Below are 23,966 nucleotides of genomic sequence, written 5' to 3'. Positions count from 1 at the left end.
AGTACTATACTGAACTTGTAGATAAAATTTGGTAATTCTTCAAAAGTTGACAATTGTTTGTATCCTGAATTTGCTTCTTGATGTTTAAAGTGTACGCACATTATTTTTGCAGTTCCTGCAAAAGACAAAGATGGTGACAATAGTGATAAAGACAGCGATAGTAAAGACAGCAGATATGGTGAGTGACACCAATCAAACGACAAAAAAATGGCTACGTTGATCCTAATATAGTTAATAAATTATATGGTGTAATAGCAGCGGTATTTGAAAAAATAGCGTAAAAGCAGGAAAACTAACTAACCAGAAATCATTTCATTTTGTGAAATAGACAACTAAAATTATCAAATTATGTCTGCATAGTTACTCTTTTTAAGTCATAGTAACAAACAATAGTGTGATATTTGAATAAAGGCACATAAAACCCACATTGGTCAGAAATATTCAATATAAGTATGGCAAATTCTTTAAAGAGTTGGGCATTTATAATTATTAAAATTCCTTGTTGAGTTTACATTTGTCTAATAAAGGGCTTGTCAAAGGTAAAATAAAAAAATACGGAAAGTCCCATATAAAAACGACAAAATCACAACCTCTAACACATCAAATAAATGGACAGCAACTGTCATATTCCTGACTTGGTATAGGCATTGGTTTTTCTTATGAAGAAAATGGTGGATAAAATTTCACCTTAATAAAAACAATGTATGAACAAAACAAACAGACATAAAAGTACTAAATGTTAAAAAAAAAAAATAGAGTACATCAGTCAATAGTGTGTTATAATATTAACCATTATAAAAACAAACAAATAATTTAACAAAGAAAAACAAGATTGTATAAAGAAAAATTAGTGTTTTTATATAATGCAATTTTAGGACAAGTGCCAATAAGAATTGACCTCTCGATTCCAATTGTGTTGTCACAGAATGTTGGTCAAATACCAGCAGATTCATCAAAGGAGTCGCAGAAAGGATATTATGCACATCTAGGGCATGCTCCTGCAGCTGAATATCCTTACAAAGCTGGTACATACAACCACATTCCAGTAAAGAATTCAAAAACATCTTATTAATCAACTGCAACGCATACAAAAATGAAACTCAAGATGTAATAAAAATTAAAAATATTCATGTTATTTATCCATGTTATTGCTGCAGACAGTAATACAGACTCTTTTCATGTCACACTTGTCTAAGACAGAACCAAGCATTCACCTGTTTCTAATTTAAAATGGTATAATCTCAATTATCACGAAGGCAGTATTTTCTAAGAAAACTAAACGAAACTCGATCGCCATCACATATGGATTGTTTATTGATATATTCGCATTTGGCGTGCATGTTATAATTTGAATAACCTTATCGCTCAGTCCAAACCTTTTTATAATCTTTGTGCAAAAAAGTAATTTTAATCTACAACTTGTAAGATGTGTACTAAAAACTAACAAAAATACTCCGAGTAAATTTCAAATCTGTCAAATCAAAAGCTCAAATATATCAAACGTATGTATAAAAACTGTCATATTCCTGACTTTGTACGGACACTTTCTATGTAGAAAATGGTGAAATAATCATTCTGTTATAGCTCGCCATACACCTCACATTTTTATGATAGTCGCTTACAATTTCATTATACTGAAAACGATGTATTAACAAAACAAACAGACATAATAGATTAAAATGTTAACAATAGGGGTGCAGCAGTTAACATTGTGTTTTAATTGTACTCACTTAAAAAAACATATATAACAAAACAAAAGTGTATAGACAAAGTACATTAGCAACATGAAAGACAAGAATTCGAAAATTTACAATAGCACAAACACACAATGATGGGATGTAGAACTACAGAGCTACGTCATATGTTACAAAGAAAAAAGTATTTAGACAAAGCATATTTATGCAAATGAAAGACGAGAATACACTTTTTGTTTTACCATAGAACAATAACACAATGACGGGATTTATAAGTATAGAGCCATGTCAAATGAATACCACAAAAAAACGAATAAACCATAAAAGAACATTAATGTTCTAGATCTTAAAGACAAATAAAAGAATAATATACAATGAACTTTTTTAGAAAAAGGACAGAAACTTCTAGACATAGCCCTGGTTCATCAACTTTCTACTCGGACACTACTGATTTTTTACCGTCTTGAGTAGCGGCTACAAGCTCTTTAATGTCGCATAGGGTGCAAAATACATATCCGATATGCAGGTGAAATTGGTATATATTGCTACTAAGGTTGGAGAAATAGATAATTTCAAAATTAAAATCGTCTCGTTTGTCAAAGATTCTGGTACTGAGATGACTGTGTATGTCAAATTTGAGGTAAAAGTCTAAAAATGAGGCGTATGAAACCGTGTCTGTTGTTTCTTTAATGTCTAGTTATGAAGGATATATATTTTAAATTAATTAGCAAAACAATCTAATTAGAAAAGTCTGAATAGTAAATGGAAAGAACATTATCAATGTATCTGAATGTGAAATCAAATTATTTTTTTTATAGAAATTGTGTTTTTGTGCTTCGTGTGGATCTTTGTTTGATATCTTGTTTTTTAAACCTTCATTCTTTGTGATTATATTAATATAACAATATTCTTAATGAACATGTTCCAAGTCAGAAGCATGTCCTTCAGTAGTTTTCGTTCGTTCAATGACATGTCTGTCATATTTGTTTCTTTTCGAAATTAGTTCAGGTTTGTTTGAATCATTTCGCATTTTTATTGTCATTTTTTTATAACTGACTACATGGTAGGTTTTTCCCCCACCTTGTGGAAGGCCATACTGTGACCAGAAATTTCATTAACCCCTCGTTGAAAGTCTTGTTGATAATGTCTCATTGGAATGTTTGCCACATCTTCTTTTTATAGATAAATAACACGAACAGCACATATCAGTTACACTTACTTTCACACAGACAAGACAGGCTGATGGGTTAAACCAGTTTTTTAGTAGTGCACCCAAACCTTTGCCTGCTATTTGTCGTCGTGTTATAAAAAACGTGCACAGAACAGGTTCAAACATGATGACCTATATATTGACAAGATAAATTATAAAAACAGGTCGCCATGAGTTCACCTCTACAAGGTTCTAATTAAGCTACACTCCTAACTGTTTTTAAAAATATAGTCGTTTGAGAAAACAAAATACACAACCTTATTTGTTTTCAAAAAAACAAGTTATTTGTTTCGTGTGTCGTGTATTTAAAGCAAAGATGAAAAAGCTAAGGCCGTGTTCACATTGACCTAAATTCGGTGTTGTGTTAGTGTAACTCACACGTAAACTAAACACATTTGCGTTCCCATTGATAAAACTCAATGTTTACATGTAGTTTAAATCATGTTTTATCTACACACAGTCGATAGTCAATGTAGGCCTTGTGTATGTTAAGTGTACACAAAACTAGGCATTTAGGACATTAGTTTTACCGTGTATATATTTAAGAGGAAACTTTTTTTGAGTAAAGTTGATATTTCTGATAATTTATAGTATATATAGTTCTTTACAGAAATCGTGTCTAAATTTTACAGATTTATTTTTGTTAAAAAAAAATTCACGTCCTTTATTAACCCCTGATGAAGACTCAAAGCAGCATCATTGCCGAACCCATAAGGTAGTTACCAATTAATTTTCGGGGGAAAGGGGGGGACTATTAAAGTTGAGTATAAAACATAAAGACAAGGGGTGGGGGTGGTGAGCTATGGATTTTGTTTTGGAAACAAAAAATGTTTCCAGTTTTTGGCCCTAGCTGAAATTTTGTTTTGTTTGTTTCACCCTCAGCTGTCACTATATGTAATGCTAAAATTGATTTCGACTTGTCACCAAAATTTGTCCTGTAAAAAAACAATAGCTAAAGCCCCTCTTTGATCCGTTAAATAACACGTAAAATAAATAAAAAAACGTTACCCCATTCTTTTACCAATACTCCTTGGAGAAGAAATACCATTTGAAACAAACAGAAAAGATAAAAAGGTAGTGATTCCTAATATCTCAATTCTTTTTTTCGGCTGTAAGCACGCTGCTGCAGCTAACGTTTTCTTATGCATAATTGAGACATCTCTAGTATATTCAAACTACTGCAAATTATAAAAATGGCTTTCTTAAAGTAGCAACCACTTAACTTATAAAAGGGGGAGGGCTAATTTTTTTTTTTTTCTGAGGAAGATTTTTTTTCGCGCGTACGTTTTTATTCCTTTTTTTCGATGCTGGTGATCAAATACATTTTTTTCAATATTTAACACTATAATGTATGGGGAAACTCTTGATTCAGATTATTTCTTTATCATCTGTATGATCATTTTTTTTTTTTATCAAATTGGGGATCGGAATATTTCCTTTCCTACCCCCACCCCCCTTTTGAAGTCAAATGGTTGTTCCCTTACCGCTAGAAAAGTTGTCCAAAATTTTTGAATTCAGTTCTACGTAATGAACATTTAAATGACAAATAGTTTACAAGTGGGAACAAATCTTATGTACAGGTAGCTTAACAAGGTGTATAGATGTGAACAAATGTCATGAGAAACCAGTGTACACTACGCTAAACTAATTGTAAACATGTTTACTCTACACGGCGTTTGGTGTGAACACGGCCTTAGACAACCGAAATTACAACAAGTAATTGAAGGCTAAAGTCCCTTTGCCAAGCGTATACTTTATATCTTAATTATCCGAATATATAATTGTTCGAACAATGACACGTGCTACGAATTTGTTAATGTGCTTATAAAACAAAAAACAACTATTCGATTTACGAGTTTGGCTAAGTACAAGAGAGGAAGGCGGAAAATACCAGAGGGACATACAACACAAAAGAGAAACAATAGAACACAAACAGAAACATAAAAAACTAAATTATAAGCCCCACTAAACATTTGAGGGGATCTCAGGTGCTCTGTATGAGAGGACAGAATACAATTTATTCACAGCGTTTTAGACTAAAACCGATTTAGAGCCTGATTAGCGTATAGGCCCAACTGTGTATTATTGAAGATTATTCGGTGATTTTTGTCGTTTGTTAGCTGTCTCTTAACCCATATTCTATGTAACTTAGTATGCAATAGAGAATGGACGAGTAGGGTGTAGCACTGTCTAGTATAGTTCTTATCAATATTCATATATGAATGTTATGAATTCAAACAAATAAATTGAGTTGAATTTGATTTATTGTAAATACTTTTATCTGTTCAGATGTAAAGATTTATTTTGGTCTGGTCATCATTACGGCGTATTTTATTGAAAATCCAGACCCTGTCCATCGCTCCCACTCTATAGGACTACTTTTGTTGTTGTAATATTTGGTCAGTGATACGTCGTCACAAGCAAAGTACCACCATCCAGAGGTAGCGGCACAGTTTCCTTTCGGCCAAGTATCATTGTCACTGTCTGGTGTAGAAAAGGCAAATCCATTGTGCTTGGACAGAGAATCACCTAAACAGAAAATTAAAATAGGAATAAAATTCTCATTAAAATTGTTTAAGATGGGGGTTTTTTTTCTTCATATTTGCATATATGATATTTACAAATATTTAAGAAGGCGCGTAATTTTGGACAGTTTGCACCTTTTAATAGTATACTCACGATATTATAGAATTGAGCTGAGAAATAATTTCAAAATTTTGTCTATCGATTATGGTGGAACACTTTTGGATCTTTAATATTTCCAAGCATACATTCCACTATATAAAATGCACATAGAGATAAGATATTGGTCTTTGAAAGTATTAATTGGCATCTCTATATCAGATCCATGAAATAGTGTTTGAAAAAAACTCCTAAAAACGCCAATTAGTTTATTTATGAAAGATGGTTGGCTGTTAACCTTTCAACAAGTTTTTTGCTGTACTATATGAAGCAAAATGAATTGATACATCATTATGTACATCTCATCTCGCTTCAGATTCCATTTTGTTGAGGCTTCATGTTGAAATAATAATATTCTTAATTCACCGGTTCTAAATTCACAGTACTGAAAATTATAAATGTTAGTTCACAGTGAAATACCTTTCTTATCTGCTTTAGACTCACAGGGTAAAAGTGATAGAACAAAAAAATCTTCTCGTTTCTACAAATTATGTTTAAACGTGTGTACTTCTAACTAATATTTTGTTTTCATTTTACCCATATTCAATTAAAAGGAGTAGGTTCAGTAAGAACCATTTTTGGCCTCAAAATATAGCAGTTTTACAAAATTGTTTAAATGTAAACTTTAAGTTATTTTTTGATAAGTGCAATGACTCTGTTACATAAATATGGGCTATTTTTGGAATTAAAATGCACATATATCGGGTACTAGCATCATTAAGTCATGCTAAATTACTGGAATCTTCACAATTTTAGCATTTTAGTTAAATTTTAGACGGCTCCCGTCTTAAACGTGTTCATTCTTGATATTGAAATGTAAGTTGTGTTTAATGATAATACATAACATATATAAAGGTCGAGGATGAACACGGATGCGGCCGCTTTCATTTTTGACAAATACCATCTGAAAAGTGAGTTTTTGGCATATCTGACAGATTTCTCATATGCAAGCTATAATTGGAGCGTTTTTAATGAGTGAATCAGTTAAAATCTTTCACAAAAAATAATTGGATCAATTAAAATAGACATTTAAGTGTTTAAAAAGTGTCCAAAATCATTCGTCAGATAAACTAGAAATTTGAGGCCAAAATGGGCCCTTACCGGACCTACTCCTTTAGATATAATAAGTATGTCATTCATGAAATCTCTTTAAAAGGAAAAGTTGGATTAAGAAGCCTGAACAATATAGAACAAAACGAAACAGTAAAATCATCCAACTTCGACTGAGGATTAGTTTTGAAAATATAGACAATTGATGTGTGCCATCGTACGTCAATCAGGAGACTTTTAAATATAAAGAATCAAGTGTAATATAATATATAATTATAGGATAACAAGACGGATAGAGTTTTCACAAAAACTACAATCGAGTCAATTCAGTTTAAGTTTCCAATTGGTTTCACTACAAAAACTTTTTCAAAATGCTTAAATATAGATTGATCTAGTTAGCTTTGAAACCATTTCAATTTTGCAATATCGTTTTCAGCATCCAATAATCTTCGTTGTCGACGCGTCGAGATCTATATCATATATAAGTCGTAATCGTTAATAAGATGACAAAACTATGATTTGAAATCAATTGTAAAAATATTTCTGGTATAATATTTATAGTGGGAGATATTATGGACATGATTGTGCAAATCGTGATACAAGCATGAAATTTGGAATACAGCTATACTAAATGATACTAAAAAAAATTAGGTGCTGGCCATAAAAAAAACAAATTTTTTAAAGATGGCCACCGATCAACTAAAAAATGGCGTTATATCCAATTGACTTAACTTCGCGAATCATTAAAAGCTGTGTTATGGGTATACTCCAATGTAAGTTTTGATCAAACTTAAATAACAGATCATAAAGAACGACATAACAACACACAAATGAAAAAAAAGAGTGACTTCCGGTTCCAAAATGGCGGCAAAAATTTTGAAAATGTTTTTTTTTATATAATTTCCATCAACTTTAAATGTGATATCACATTCTTTGTTAAGTTTAATTGCCTACTTTTGTTAGAAAGACAAGTTGGTTATCTTATAATTATCTGACAGTAGCCAATACAAAAACCCGTACAAGGAAGGACAGAACAGTAGCATTTACAGTTGTCAACACAGCTGGATTTTTTGCCTTCGCATTTCATAAGTTCCTGACAGGAGGATACAACAGCAGCCGAAGAAGTCCTTTTTGGTTTCCAACTGTCATCGATTTTTTTTTCTTTAATTAAACCCCAGTGTTAATGACTAGGCACATGTACCTGTCGAATACATAAATCAGGCTGAGCCCAAACTTGTCCTTCTTAATTTGCTTCTCTTTGAATGTGCTTCGAGAAAAACACTCTTGCAGGCGGAACTGCATCACAATGCCGCTGCTTCCTGGGTAACAATTTGCATCGTGCCTCGTTAACAGCAAATGTTGATGTTTTTCTGTCATACATGATGCAAACAAATGCTTCTATGATGTCCATGTATGTGTCTTTATACTTCAGCGAAGAAAACAAAACCTCCCCTACATCTTGAAATACTTCCCATGTCATCCAAACTGACTTATTCTTTTTTCCAGGAAAATCATACAAAGTTTTACATCCACTGTGTGCATAAACGAAAGGAAGAGTAGCTACACGAGGACCAAACGCATTTGATATGTCATTTACAGGAAGCAATCAAAAGTTTTAAGTTCCTGCCAAAACCTATCCACAGTTTGTTCCACCATATTTTGAAGTGCTGTAATTCTTAATACAACTACCTCTGTATCAGTGCTACATAAAACTACCGTTTTACAACATTTTCATGATCATGCCGAATATGGGCAAACATTCGTGTATCTGCTTCTCCATGATTACAAGGGGCGCCGGAAAGTATCCTAATAAGCCTCTAGCAAGCAATTCTGTCGGCAAGTAACTTGAAAAACTTCGTTTTGTTGTCATTTTTACAAAGAAAACCACACCAGTTCCCTGGTGTTCTACCATAACCAACACCTTTCCGTCTGGCACCTGGCACAGGAACCTTGTTTTTGTCTTGTCACATCTAGCCTTTGAATTATTCCTTTAGTAAACATCAAATACAATAGATATAGGAAGATGTCATGTGAGTGCCAATGATACAACTCTCCATCCAAATAACAATTTATAAAAGTAAAACATTATAGGTTAATGTACGGCCTTCAACATGGAGCCTGGGCTCACACCGAACAAAAAACAATAAAGGGCCCCAAAATTAGTGTAGTGTAAAAAGCGGTCTAATGTATATCAAACAAAACAAAAAAGAAACACAATGTATACTATTGAATACTTATCGATGCAAGATTTTATGTAAGGCAGTATGACATCATTTGCAAAATCATCAAATATTGTTGCCCAACAAGCTTCCCCACCAACGATAAATGCGTCAGAATTTGGATCAGCAAATCGCAAAATGTTTCAAGAATACCTATTTGCACCTATAATACCACTGTTTAAAGTGACATCGATCCTGAGAAAAAAACGGAGGAGCAGTTTTTTTTATGGATAAAGAAAATATTCTAAGTCAGTTTGTCTACTGTGACAAGAAATAAAAGTCTAGAATACATTGTAGATATCGCAATCACTGTTATGGTTCTCTAAAAGACTTTTACTGTTTTATTTTACGGACATAACAGGAAGTTGTTCATTTTGATCTGGTAATGAAAATCAGGTTCTGCTTCGTTTTGCATATGCTTTAAACGATCTTCGTATTGTTTGCCTTTGATCTTTTTAAAGAAATCCTTTTGGGTTTTTGTAGTGTTCATTAAGTCGTTCATCTGTTATAGAATGCCTCAAATCACTAGATCTTTCAAATTTATCTGATAGTCTACTGACTTCTGGTCCATCTACCATTTAAATGTCTAAAAGGGATCTTCGGTTATACACATGACGACAACATTGCCCTTCACAATTGCATTATTTTGTTTTTTGCCTGATCAATTGTGCTAAAAGAAAAATATTTGCTGATTTTCCGTACAGTGAAACTATCATTTTCAAAATCAATTGCCACCTGTGGGTGATGTTAGAGGAGGGAATCCATATCTCAGAGAAGGTCAGTAACGATTGAGATTAATTTTCACGATCAAGACCTAGATAAATACGGCATCAGGCTTGATATATACTGTTTGTACAAAATCTGACTCATGAAATGAGCTATTACCAAATTCACAAGAAGTTCTTATTTTATCCTTGAACGACAGGATTTATATTATATTATGCCTATATTTCCTTACACCAGTCTATCAAATCATTGAACGTCACTAAGTCATGACATAATTATAATTTCCGTGTTCAGCTTTCTAAAGCCGAAATATACAATTCAAGAAAAACATAAACAGTTATCTGCTTCGCGTGTCTAGTCCTAAGTATATTTGAACATACATACAAAGAATCTGCCGTTCTAGGTGATGCAATATTGGTTTTAGTGAGGACATTCACTATCACTCAATATATCACCTAGAATTTTATAAAAATGTTTAATCCACCTCACATGACGAGAAACTTATCTTCTCCGTACATATCAGGCCATTCCCACTGAATAGCCATTACCAAAAGTTGGTGTTCTGTATAGTTACTATTTATGTGTCTCCCGTATTAACCACATTTTTCGCCTTATCCATCGAATACCTGATCATTGCAACTGAATGGGCTTGTTTTTCAACAATGGCATCATAGATGTTACACTTACTTGACCAGTTCTACAAGAGCCGCGATTTTTAGAGTAATGCGATGAACTACGATTTATACCAGACTGAGTGTGCCCTGCTAGTGCATACAAATCGCTCTTTATGTCTATAAATAGTTTTCGCATTCGCAAAATTGTTAAATCATGTGTATCATAACCTTGGAAAATGTTATCAAACCAAGTCAAAATATCATTGGAAATCCCCAAAATCCTAATTTTATAGCAAATAGTTGAAAATGTTTTTTTAATGAATTTTGATACATTTTCGCGCATGCGCAAACCCTGGATATGTCAAATATTAATTTTTAGTAAATTTTTCACATGTAAGGAAGGTACCTACCAAATTTAATAGCTGTTTTTCACTAAAGGAAGGTAAAAGAAAAGTTTTCTGGAAAGAATCAGTATTAATTTTACAAACTGTGAAAACAGCCCTTTTAGAAAAAGGCCGTGGCCATCTTGAAAACATGATTTTTTTAATGGCCAGCAGTTGTTTCTTAAAAAGTATATAATAATGATGCTTTGTGGTAATTTTCATGCTTGTATCATCATTTGCACAATTCCCTCGATTTTGCCTGCTAATATCTCCCACAACCGATATTATTCGTTAAGATGTTTTTTGAATTTATATCAAACATCCATCATTATTTTTTCCTCTTGTTTATAAAGGGGCGTACCACCACTACTAGCCGTGTATTGAAATAAACCTCGCTTACTTACCTAATATTGAAAATACTAAGTTAACCTAATATGAAATATATATGGTATCCACGCGGTTGCTTTTAACCAATCATATTCCTGAAATGTATAGGAGGTAAGATAATATTAATAGTTGTAAGGGACTTACCTGCATTTCCACTGTATCCTCCCACAGACAGCTTGTATTTCGATGCACTGTTTCCTATGGAAAACGACAAGTACTTGGCAAAACGCTTCTCGCCCTTGAAATTCCTCAGATCAACTCTGACCTCACAGTTACCATTGGTTGTCAAAGAGTGCAATAAACTATTTCCTAACAGAAATAAGGTAGATACAGGTAAGTATCATTATACAATTGTAAGGGACTTACCTGCATTTCCACTGTATCCTCCCACAGACAGCTTGTATTTCGATGCACTGTTTCCTATGGAAAACGACAAGTACTTGGCAAAACGCTTCTCGCCCTTGAAATTCCTCAGATCAACTCTGACCTCACAGTTACCATTGGTTGTCAAAGAGTGCAATAAACTATTTCCTAACAGAAATAAGGTAGATACAGGTAAGTATCATTATAAGTACAATTTTAATCTGTTAAGACAGTTTGCATGTTCATGGCTTACTATGAATATTAAAGTTATGGTTAAACTCAAATTCTAATATGACGTTCTTCTTTCGCTTTGTAAACAACACTGTGTGAAAATTCTCGATATATCTATACTTAGCGCAGACTCAGAGATATATACATAACAATGGATATTACAATATACCTCCCACGTAAATCCACATGTATTTGAACATACTTTGCAAACGCTTTGCAAATTTTATTGTATAAGAAATTGTAATAAAAAACAAAAGACAATAGAACTTTTATTCTTATTCGGATGCATAATAAAAAGAATTACTATACTGCAACTAGTTTTGTTTATTTCCTAAATATAGTAACACAGCTATATTTTGTGCAATGTCAATGTCATCATGGAACACTTCTCTACAATCAAAGGTTCATTACAGGATGAAAATAAGCTTGATATTTATGTTACGATATTTGAAAAGCTATCAAAAATTAATATACTAGTTTAATATCAAAACAATATTTAGTCAATATAACAAATATATAAACCTTTTTTGTAACCATCGAAGTTCATGTAATATGGGGTAGGTTTTGTTTTGTTTTCTATTCTATTGCATTTGATTTCAGCGAATCAATATGGCAGCTCCGTCGTTACGAAATATCAATTTTGGATTTGACGGTAGCTTACGAGAAAACATGTAAATTAAAAATCGGAAATATTGGGTTTGAGATTGAATCATATTTTTTCTAGCGGTTATTAACGAAATAATAAATGCAAGCTACAGATTTATGGGAATATTTGAGCTTTTTCTATCAAGGAGTAAAAAAGAACAGCTACATGTACACACACGGCATACCCATCCTCGCTTCAGTATTTGAATGAACTTATTTGTCCTATTAGAATCGAAATAATTCATTGAAGCCATATATTTGTTATAAATTTACACATGGCCTGGGCCATGATATTCGTTTATTTTATCCCTCGCTAACTTAGGATAAAATTCGAATATCACGGCCCAGGCCATGTGTAAATTTCCAAAAAATATATGGCTTCCATGAATTATTTCTTAATTTTCAACTAAAACGAAATGCGTCATGCTATTTACACTTACATGGACCCGTGCAAAACATTTATTGGTAGTATCAGTCGTTTAACACCCCTATTTTAAAAAATAATAATTGTGTCTGATATTTAATGTATATGCTGTACGGAAATACAGACTTTTATTATAATAATTAGAACCAGTAACGAGTAATCATTAAATGATATGGTTTTGGTTACCTATCCAAAATTCTCTTTTTAAGTTTCCAAATCCTCTTTCATATGTATGCCAGTTTCGGTTGAAATTCTCACTACCATCAACTCGTCTAACAATGACCTGAAATGTTGAAATATCAAGTACTTATAAATGACTATGCGGTTTGACCGTTGCTCATTGTTGAAGGCCGTAGTTGTTAATATCTATATCATTTGGTCTCTTGTGAAGAGTTGTTTCATTAACAATCTTTTTTAATAGTCCATTAAAAAATGTGGTAGACATGTTACCAAAAGGTATATACTCGACGACGAGGTTGACACACTAGGATTTCTGAAATTCGTTTTCAGGTTTTATGTAAGTCAGTTATTTATATATTGTGTGATGCGTTTTCAAATTCATTACTCAACCACTCCCTGTTTACTGTCAAGCATTTTGGCGGGGGTATCATCAGTGAGCAGTAGCTCGCAGTTTCACTGGTTATCGATGTAAATAACTTTAGGACGGGTTGTTCTCAATGCAGAACCGACTTATCATACAATATTATGAAATTCAGCTATCTCAAATAAAGAAAAAACCAGGTCATTCACTTATGGTTGTGGAGTTATACTGATTTTAAAAACATAAGAAGAGAAAACTCCTATGAGGATTGACGAAAACACTTCGACTTAAATTGGTCGAACCTGAGCCTTATCGTAATCAATTAATTGCAATACTCATAGAAGAAGACCCTATATCAATACTGAACTAATAACAATGAGATGAAGAACAACGATCAAGAGTTGTTGACGTATTTGTAAACTATGTTGAATTCCTTCCTTTAATCACAAAGTGATTAAAATTAATCTAGAGTTGTCTCTCTTTATCTGTTGTTTTACAGTAATTCGCAAATACCAAAATTAACATGATACAGACTTTCTGTATATTATACTCATTTGTGTAGAGGTTCCATCCTCTGTTTTTCATTTATAACTTTTACAACTATTACAAAAAACAATCCATTGAATTAAACATACATTTTATTACACCAACTTGTATTTACATTTTCATGACTATAATATATATTTTTTACTTTGTGGCATTACTTTGGCTACAGAGTATTCTATAATATTTTGTTGAGGCGCCAGGGTGACTACCGATTACCTAACACAATGGCTATCAGCTGACCTATGTTGACATAGTGTCATAAAACCCCTGGTAGTTAAACACGGTTACACCACCATCTACCATGGGGAGTGACCGGGGAAAAACACTCGTATTACCAATGCTCCAGTTATAAGTGCCCCACCTGTTGGCAGGTGTAGGCCTCCCCTCTATAAGATGAGGTGGAGGAGGTCCCAGCGTTACCCATCTGTAGACCCCACTGTTACCACTAACCACATTTTCCAAACCTGCAAATTGTAGAACTTGTCAGGCCCAGAGCAAGGGCCGAGTGAAATAATCCCCCAATCACTACCAGTCTCCCTGGACCTCCCCCCATTCAAAATTGACTCTGCGCCTAAGGATAGTAGAAGAAAATTAATTTCTTTAAAATGTCTTGTTTTCTTTCTAATTGTTAATTACTTTAAACTAGAATTAGTTCTGGATGCTTAAATCACAATAGTCCATATGTTAATAACGTGCTTAATGACGGAAATGTCCAAATGATAGCAACGCAAGTTTATTTCTAAAAATCCTGTCTAGGTCCAATACTATGAAGGTCCGGCTTGAATACTGGTAACCATAATATTGCGATCAAATACAGCAAACCAGTGCCTGAAAATATAAAACAAAAACAGCAGCAACTATTCTCAAGGGGGAGGGTGGGCGGGTTTTGGAGAGTTTAACTAATAACACCTGCTTTCGTCGACAGCAAATTAACAAGTGCCCGATACGGGATTTCCAAAATTCTATTCAAGCTGATCCGGGAATTCCAAAATTCTGATTCATGCTGCGAGCGCCGCAGTGGCCAAGCCATATATGGCATTGAGCTACAGGCTGCAACACCCACGCACCCTCACAAATATTTGATTGAATTAAACCAGATTATTGAAAATATAAAATTTTTATAATCTCAATTAATTGCAATACTCATAGAAGAAGACCCTATATCAATACTGAACTAATAACAATGAGATGAAGAACAACGATCAAGAGTTGTTGACGTATTTGTAAACTATGTTGAATTCCTTCCTTTAATCACAAAGTGATTAAAATTAATCTAGAGTTGTCTCTCTTTATCTGTTGTTTTACAGTAATTCGCAAATACCAAAATTAACATGATACAGACTTTCTGTATATTATACTCATTTGTGTAGAGGTTCCATCCTCTGTTTTTCATTTATAACTTTTACAACTATTACAAAAAACAATCCATTGAATTAAACATACATTTTATTACACCAACTTGTATTTACATTTTCATGACTATAATATATATTTTTTACTTTGTGGCATTACTTTGGCTACAGAGTATTCTATAATATTTTGTTGAGGCGCCAGGGTGACTACCGATTACCTAACACAATGGCTATCAGCTGACCTATGTTGACATAGTGTCATAAAACCCCTGGTAGTTAAACACGGTTACACCACCATCTACCATGGGGAGTGACCGGGGAAAAACACTCGTATTACCAATGCTCCAGTTATAAGTGCCCCACCTGTTGGCAGGTGTAGGCCTCCCCTCTATAAGATGAGGTGGAGGAGGTCCCAGCGTTACCCATCTGTAGACCCCACTGTTACCACTAACCACATTTTCCAAACCTGCAAATTGTAGAACTTGTCAGGCCCAGAGCAAGGGCCGAGTGAAATAATCCCCCAATCACTACCAGTCTCCCTGGACCGCCACATGAGAGCCCCAGTCAGCTACCAAATCTGACTGGGGTTCTCACCTCCACAAAATTTTCATTATTGATTTATTGGAAAAGTTGAATTTGTTGTGCGTAGGAAAGACCCAACACCCCCTTGTATATTATTTAAGAAAACCTGATTTCCAGTTTGAGACAAATGAGTTCCATCTGTTCTGTATAAAGACACTTCACTTGCCCTAATGTTCTCATGTAATATAGCTTTCCCCCCGTTTTCTATTACAAAGTTTTTGACCACTGAATTCACTCTTTTTCTTTTCTGTTCGATTATTGCTCCCGCATTCAAGGGAGCAAAATGCCAGTATCTGCGCTGTAGCATTGAAGACCATATTATAATAACTTTTTTAAATAAAGCCTTGTAACGTAGGATAGAACATTTTACATTTTCCATTAAACCCTTCCCTGTCAATTCTAAGTCTGTCAAATCATTAGCTCCACAGTGAATAATAATAAAATGAGGAGAAGGTAAACAATTTCTTTTTGCGTCCAGTAGGGAGTCCAAATCTTTAAACTGTAAGCCAGGTTGCCCAATCCAGTATGTTGTTACACCTTTTGACCCCAGTCCCAGGTTGTTTCTACCATATTTCTTCGCCTCTACGTTGGCCCAATGAACAAGGGAACTTCCAACAATCCATAAAATCTTGGGACCTGTGAAAACCTGTAGCTTGTTAGCCATTTGAACTAGAAAAATTGTAACCTTATATATCGAGAATAAGCATGCGATTTCCATCTGCCTAATTTCATAATTAACTCCTCTGAGACCCCCTGCCTGGCTAGTTCCGTGGCTCCCCCAATTCTAAAACTATGTGACCTAAAATGACCTTTACTAATATGAAGAAAATGTAAAGCTTTTTCCAGTATACTACTGAATTGGTATCTAGTTAAAGGCATACCAGTATAATGGATAAACAAATCTGAATTGTTACAGGTAGGTCGTACCTTTAAATATTCGTTAATGAGTCGTATCGGACAGTAGTTTTTTCCGTTCTCCGGTATCAACAAAGTAACAGACTTTCCCTTTTGGTCAGTTTTTGACCACCTTACTCTTAGCTCCAGGACTTTTCTCCTAACTAAAATATCTGAAATTGTTAAGTTGGAGCCATTTATAACAGACTTGGATTTTGAAGTAGTGATTTCCCCTACTCTTAGCAAACCAAAGAAGGCAACAGAAAAAACTGCTGAAAATAAAGCAGCTTCATATTTATTCTTACATACTTTATCTAAACAACTTATCATATCTGATAACAATTGCACTGTAATTGGTGCTCTAATGTCATTACGTTTTCCCCCTTGAATTCTTTTTATTCCTTCTAATGCCTTTCCAATTATAAAGAATTTTGTAGTATCCTGTATCCCTTGAATTTTATGATGGTATGAAACTCCTGATATATAAGATGATATGGTTCCCCCCGAAAGACCCTGTACTGACAAAAAAGCTATAAAATTTAACAAATCATTGACTGGCACCGGCCAATCCTGTTTCAATTTATAAGATGATCTAAAGGTACAAAGTTTTGACAGAGCCAAATTGTATGATTTTTGTGTATTTTTGGACACACCTCGATTGACAATATAGTCAGCCACCTGACTTAAATGTTCCAGATCTGTGTTGGAATTTTGGTTGGCCACTGGTCTGCTTCTGGAGCTAGGCTTCTGAACTTCCCCCACTGAGAACGAGAAAGACAATCAGCAATTTGGTTTTGTTTTGAAGGGATATAAATTGCCTTAACTAATGTATTATTTTTTAAATTCAATAAAACCATCTGTCTTACTAAAGTCATAACTCTACTTGATTTGCTAGTTTTCATATTAATGATTTGAACAACCGCCTGATTATCAACATGAAAAATAACTTTTTTGTTAACAAAATGGGATTCCCAGGACATAAGAGCAGCTACAACTGGAAACAACTCTAACAATGTCATATCTCTGGTGATTCCAGCCTCAACCCAATGTTCTGGCCACATGCCTTGGGCCCACTGACCTGCAAAATAGATACCGTACCCGCCTTTGGACCCCCCTGCACTATCAGTGAACAACTCTAATTTTTCATTTGAAACCCATACATTGTCTGTTATTACCGTGACACCATTGTATTGTTTTAAAAAGTGTAACCAAACTTCTAAATCTGCTTTCATCTGCTTGTTTACTCGAATTTTGTAATACGATTTTCTAACCCCGATTGTTGAATTTATGAGTCTGCGACAGAAGGTGCGGCCTGGAGCAACTACCTTACAAGCAAAATTTAGAAGCCCAAGAAGGGATTGCATATCTTTAAGAGTTATTTTAGAACTGTTCAAGGTATTTCTGATTTTTTGGGAGAGTTTGACAAGTTTTTCATTTGGAAGTCGCATTATTAAATTCTGTGTATCAAATTCTATACCCAAAAACATAAGTAATGTAGTCGGCAAAGTGGTCTTGTCACTGGCAAGAGGAATACCTATTTTGTTGCATACCTCTTGGAATAACTTTAAAGTATTGCCAACTTTTGATGTTTGGCTCGACTCGACAAAAAGAAAATCATCTAAATAATGGAGGATATCATCATTTCCGCTTTTAAGCTGTATTATCCAATGCAAAGCTCTTGCAAATTTCTCCCACAGGGCACAACTTATTGAGGCCCCCATAGGGAGCATTTTATTAAGATAATATTCACCCTGAAATTTTATCCCCAACAAGTCAAAATCGTGCGGGGCAATTGGCAACAAACGAAAAGCCGCTTTTACGTCGCACTGACTTAATCGGGCAAATGTTTTGTGTCTATTAATCAAAAATGCTGCTTCGTCCACTGAACTGTACTGCACTGAACAATGATCTTTATCAATAAAATCGTTTATTGAATTATTCTCAGGATAGGATAAATGTTGAATAAGTCTGAAATCCCCATCCTTTTTTGGCACTAGCCCCATTGGTGATACCTGAAGTGTGGGAAAAGGTGGGTATCTGAAAGGACCAGCAATGCGACCAAGTTTTACCTCCTTCATTAATTTTTCTTTACAAATTTTGGGTAGCTGTAATGCACTTTTTAAATTGGAACTCTCCCTTGGTTCCCTAGAGCCAAAATATTTTAATGAAAAACCGTATTTGAAACCAGATATAATTTCATGTGCTACATTGTGAAGTGGGTAGAATTCTAAATAATTTTTCAAGACTGATACTTTTACAGGAGTACTTCCTAACGAATAAAAATTAATACTTTTTGTTACTTCTTCCTTGGGCCCGGTTATTACATTGGGCCTTTCTGTGTTTGCCACTGCATATTTCACATATGTGTTTAAACCTACAACGAGGGAAGTAGGGACAGTCAGTACCATTATTATAGTATTTACATGACATATTTACACTTCCGCTAGTTACCTGTGATTGTTGATGTGTTCTACTGCTTGAAAACATAGCTTCATTTGAGTTATAATTCAGATACCCACCTTTTCCCACACTTCAGGTATCACCAATGGGGCTAGTGCCAAAAAAGGATGGGGATTTCAGACTTATTCAACATTTATCCTATCCTGAGAATAATTCAATAAACGATTTTATTGATAAAGATCATTGTTCAGTGCAGTACAGTTCAGTGGACGAAGCAGCATTTTTGATTAATAGACACAAAACATTTGCCCGATTAAGTCAGTGCGGCGTAAAAGCGGCTTTTCGTTTGTTGCCAATTGCCCCGCACGATTTTGACTTGTTGGGGATAAAATTTCAGGGTGAATATTATCTTAATAAAATGCTCCCTATGGGGGCCTCAATAAGTTGTGCCCTGTGGGAGAAATTTGCAAGAGCTTTGCATTGGATAATACAGCTTAAAAGCGGAAATGATGATATCCTCCATTATTTAGATGATTTTCTTTTTGTCGAGTCGAGCCAAACATCAAAAGTTGGCAATACTTTAAAGTTATTCCAAGAGGTATGCAACAAAATAGGTATTCCTCTTGCCAGTGACAAGACCACTTTGCCGACTACATTACTTATGTTTTTGGGTATAGAATTTGATACACAGAATTTAATAATGCGACTTCCAAATGAAAAACTTGTCAAACTCTCCCAAAAAATCAGAAATACCTTGAACAGTTCTAAAATAACTCTTAAAGATATGCAATCCCTTCTTGGGCTTCTAAATTTTGCTTGTAAGGTAGTTGCTCCAGGCCGCACCTTCTGTCGCAGACTCATAAATTCAACAATCGGGGTTAGAAAATCGTATTACAAAATTCGAGTAAACAAGCAGATGAAAGCAGATTTAGAAGTTTGGTTACACTTTTTAAAACAATACAATGGTGTCACGGTAATAACAGACAATGTATGGGTTTCAAATGAAAAATTAGAGTTGTTCACTGATAGTGCAGGGGGGTCCAAAGGCGGGTACGGTATCTATTTTGCAGGTCAGTGGGCCCAAGGCATGTGGCCAGAACATTGGGTTGAGGCTGGAATCACCAGAGATATGACATTGTTAGAGTTGTTTCCAGTTGTAGCTGCTCTTATGTCCTGGGAATCCCATTTTGTTAACAAAAAAGTTATTTTTCATGTTGATAATCAGGCGGTTGTTCAAATCATTAATATGAAAACTAGCAAATCAAGTAGAGTTATGACTTTAGTAAGACAGATGGTTTTATTGAATTTAAAAAATAATACATTAGTTAAGGCAATTTATATCCCTTCAAAACAAAACCAAATTGCTGATTGTCTTTCTCGTTCTCAGTGGGGGAAGTTCAGAAGCCTAGCTCCAGAAGCAGACCAGTGGCCAACCAAAATTCCAACACAGATCTGGAACATTTAAGTCAGGTGGCTGACTATATTGTCAATCAAGGTGTGTCCAAAAATACACAAAAATCATACAATTTGGCTCTGTCAAAACTTTGTACCTTTAGATCATCTTATAAATTGAAACAGGATTGGCCGGTGCCAGTCAATGATTTGTTAAATTTTATAGCTTTTTTGTCAGTACAGGGTCTTTCGGGGGGAACCATATCATCTTATATATCAGGAGTTTCATACCATCATAAAATTCAAGGGATACAGGATACTACAAAATTCTTTATAATTGGAAAGGCATTAGAAGGAATAAAAAGAATTCAAGGGGGAAAACGTAATGACATTAGAGCACCAATTACAGTGCAATTGTTATCAGATATGATAAGTTGTTTAGATAAAGTATGTAAGAATAAATATGAAGCTGCTTTATTTTCAGCAGTTTTTTCTGTTGCCTTCCTTGGTTTGCTAAGAGTAGGGGAAATCACTACTTCAAAATCCAAGTCTGTTATAAATGGCTCCAACTTAACAATTTCAGATATTTTAGTTAGGAGAAAAGTCCTGGAGCTAAGAGTAAGGTGGTCAAAAACTGACCAAAAGGGAAAGTCTGTTACTTTGTTGATACCGGAGAACGGAAAAAACTACTGTCCGATACGACTCATTAACGAATATTTAAAGGTACGACCTACCTGTAACAATTCAGATTTGTTTATCCATTATACTGGTATGCCTTTAACTAGATACCAATTCAGTAGTATACTGGAAAAAGCTTTACATTTTCTTCATATTAGTAAAGGTCATTTTAGGTCACATAGTTTTAGAATTGGGGGAGCCACGGAACTAGCCAGGCAGGGGGTCTCAGAGGAGTTAATTATGAAATTAGGCAGATGGAAATCGCATGCTTATTCTCGATATATAAGGTTACAATTTTTCTAGTTCAAATGGCTAACAAGCTACAGGTTTTCACAGGTCCCAAGATTTTATGGATTGTTGGAAGTTCCCTTGTTCATTGGGCCAACGTAGAGGCGAAGAAATATGGTAGAAACAACCTGGGACTGGGGTCAAAAGGTGTAACAACATACTGGATTGGGCAACCTGGCTTACAGTTTAAAGATTTGGACTCCCTACTGGACGCAAAAAGAAATTGTTTACCTTCTCCTCATTTTATTATTATTCACTGTGGAGCTAATGATTTGACAGACTTAGAATTGACAGGGAAGGGTTTAATGGAAAATGTAAAATGTTCTATCCTACGTTACAAGGCTTTATTTAAAAAAGTTATTATAATATGGTCTTCAATGCTACAGCGCAGATACTGGCATTTTGCTCCCTTGAATGCGGGAGCAATAATCGAACAGAAAAGAAAAAGAGTGAATTCAGTGGTCAAAAACTTTGTAATAGAAAACGGGGGGAAAGCTATATTACATGAGAACATTAGGGCAAGTGAAGTGTCTTTATACAGAACAGATGGAACTCATTTGTCTCAAACTGGAAATCAGGTTTTCTTAAATAATATACAAGGGGGTGTTGAGTCTTTCCTACGCACAACAAATTCAACTTTTCCAATAAATCAATAATGAAAATTTTGTGGAGGTGAGAACCCCAGTCAGATTTGGTAGCTGACTGGGGCTCTCATGTGGCGGTCCAGGGAGACTGGTAGTGATTGGGGGATTATTTCACTCGGCCCTTGCTCTGGGCCTGACAAGTTCTACAATTTGCAGGTTTGGAAAATGTGGTTAGTGGTAACAGTGGGGTCTACAGATGGGTAACGCTGGGACCTCCTCCACCTCATCTTATAGAGGGGAGGCCTACACCTGCCAACAGGTGGGGCACTTATAACTGGAGCATTGGTAATACGAGTGTTTTTCCCCGGTCACTCCCCATGGTAGATGGTGGTGTAACCGTGTTTAACTACCAGGGGTTTTATGACACTATGTCAACATAGGTCAGCTGATAGCCATTGTGTTAGGTAATCGGTAGTCACCCTGGCGCCTCAACAAAATATTATAGAATACTCTGTAGCCAAAGTAATGCCACAAAGTAAAAAATATATATTATAGTCATGAAAATGTAAATACAAGTTGGTGTAATAAAATGTATGTTTAATTCAATGGATTGTTTTTTGTAATAGTTGTAAAAGTTATAAATGAAAAACAGAGGATGGAACCTCTACACAAATGAGTATAATATACAGAAAGTCTGTATCATGTTAATTTTGGTATTTGCGAATTACTGTAAAACAACAGATAAAGAGAGACAACTCTAGATTAATTTTAATCACTTTGTGATTAAAGGAAGGAATTCAACATAGTTTACAAATACGTCAACAACTCTTGATCGTTGTTCTTCATCTCATTGTTATTAGTTCAGTATTGATATAGGGTCTTCTTCTATGAGTATTGCAATTAATTGAGATTATAAAAATTTTATATTTTCAATAATCTGGTTTAATTCAATCAAATATTTGTGAGAGTGCGTGGGTGTTGCAGCCTGTAGCTCAATGCCATATATGGCTTGGCCACTGCGGCGCTCGCAGCATGAATCAGAATTTTGGAATTCCCGGATCAGCTTGAATAGAATTTTGGAAATCCCGTATCGGGCACTTGTTAATTTGCTGTCGACGAAAGCAGGTGTTATTAGTTAAACTCTCCAAAACCCGCCCACCCTCCCCCTTGAGAATAGTTGCTGCTGTTTTTGTTTTATATTTTCAGGCACTGGTTTGCTGTATTTGATCGCAATATTATGGTTACCAGTATTCAAGCCGGACCTTCATAGTATTGGACCTAGACAGGATTTTTAGAAATAAACTTGCGTTGCTATCATTTGGACATTTCCGTCATTAAGCACGTTATTAACATATGGACTATTGTGATTTAAGCATCCAGAACTAATTCTAGTTTAAAGTAATTAACAATTAGAAAGAAAACAAGACATTTTAAAGAAATTAATTTTCTTCTACTATCCTTAGGCGCAGAGTCAATTTTGAATGGGGGGAGGTCCAGGGAGACTGGTAGTGATTGGGGGATTATTTCACTCGGCCCTTGCTCTGGGCCTGACAAGTTCTACAATTTGCAGGTTTGGAAAATGTGGTTAGTGGTAACAGTGGGGTCTACAGATGGGTAACGCTGGGACCTCCTCCACCTCATCTTATAGAGGGGAGGCCTACACCTGCCAACAGGTGGGGCACTTATAACTGGAGCATTGGTAATACGAGTGTTTTTCCCCGGTCACTCCCCATGGTAGATGGTGGTGTAACCGTGTTTAACTACCAGGGGTTTTATGACACTATGTCAACATAGGTCAGCTGATAGCCATTGTGTTAGGTAATCGGTAGTCACCCTGGCGCCTCAACAAAATATTATAGAATACTCTGTAGCCAAAGTAATGCCACAAAGTAAAAAATATATATTATAGTCATGAAAATGTAAATACAAGTTGGTGTAATAAAATGTATGTTTAATTCAATGGATTGTTTTTTGTAATAGTTGTAAAAGTTATAAATGAAAAACAGAGGATGGAACCTCTACACAAATGAGTATAATATACAGAAAGTCTGTATCATGTTAATTTTGGTATTTGCGAATTA

General features: G+C 34.8%; 2 protein-coding genes and 1 long non-coding RNA gene across 3 annotated transcripts; 1 reads left to right on the top strand and 2 right to left on the bottom strand.

Annotated features, from left to right (window-relative positions):
- Positions 1-5,150: 5,150 nt before the first annotated feature.
- On the bottom strand, positions 5,151-11,279 carry LOC134726882 (uncharacterized). The gene is made up of 2 exons (XR_010108660.1): positions 11,110-11,279; positions 5,151-5,433 (listed from the first exon to the last, which is right to left on the bottom strand). It is a non-coding gene; the product is annotated as an uncharacterized LOC134726882 (long non-coding RNA).
- Positions 11,280-17,226: 5,947 nt separating this feature from the next.
- On the bottom strand, positions 17,227-18,951 carry LOC134726227 (uncharacterized). Its single transcript, XM_063590629.1, has one exon. It carries the CDS (start codon positions 18,949-18,951, stop codon positions 17,227-17,229), a length of 1,725 nt encoding a protein of 574 aa, XP_063446699.1.
- Positions 18,952-20,323: 1,372 nt separating this feature from the next.
- On the top strand, positions 20,324-22,418 carry LOC134726226 (uncharacterized; the record flags this gene model as incomplete). Its single annotated transcript, XM_063590627.1, has 1 exon — positions 20,324-22,418. A coding segment is annotated over one exon (993 nt), but the record flags the coding sequence as incomplete, so codon positions are not given.
- Positions 22,419-23,966: the final 1,548 nt, after the last annotated feature.

Source organism: Mytilus trossulus, chromosome 7 (assembly GCF_036588685.1).
Source record: "Mytilus trossulus isolate FHL-02 chromosome 7, PNRI_Mtr1.1.1.hap1, whole genome shotgun sequence".
NCBI lineage: Eukaryota > Metazoa > Mollusca > Bivalvia > Mytilida > Mytilidae > Mytilus > Mytilus trossulus.
Note: the sequence above shows the minus strand (reverse complement) of the source record. Positions and strands in the feature narration are given on the sequence as shown.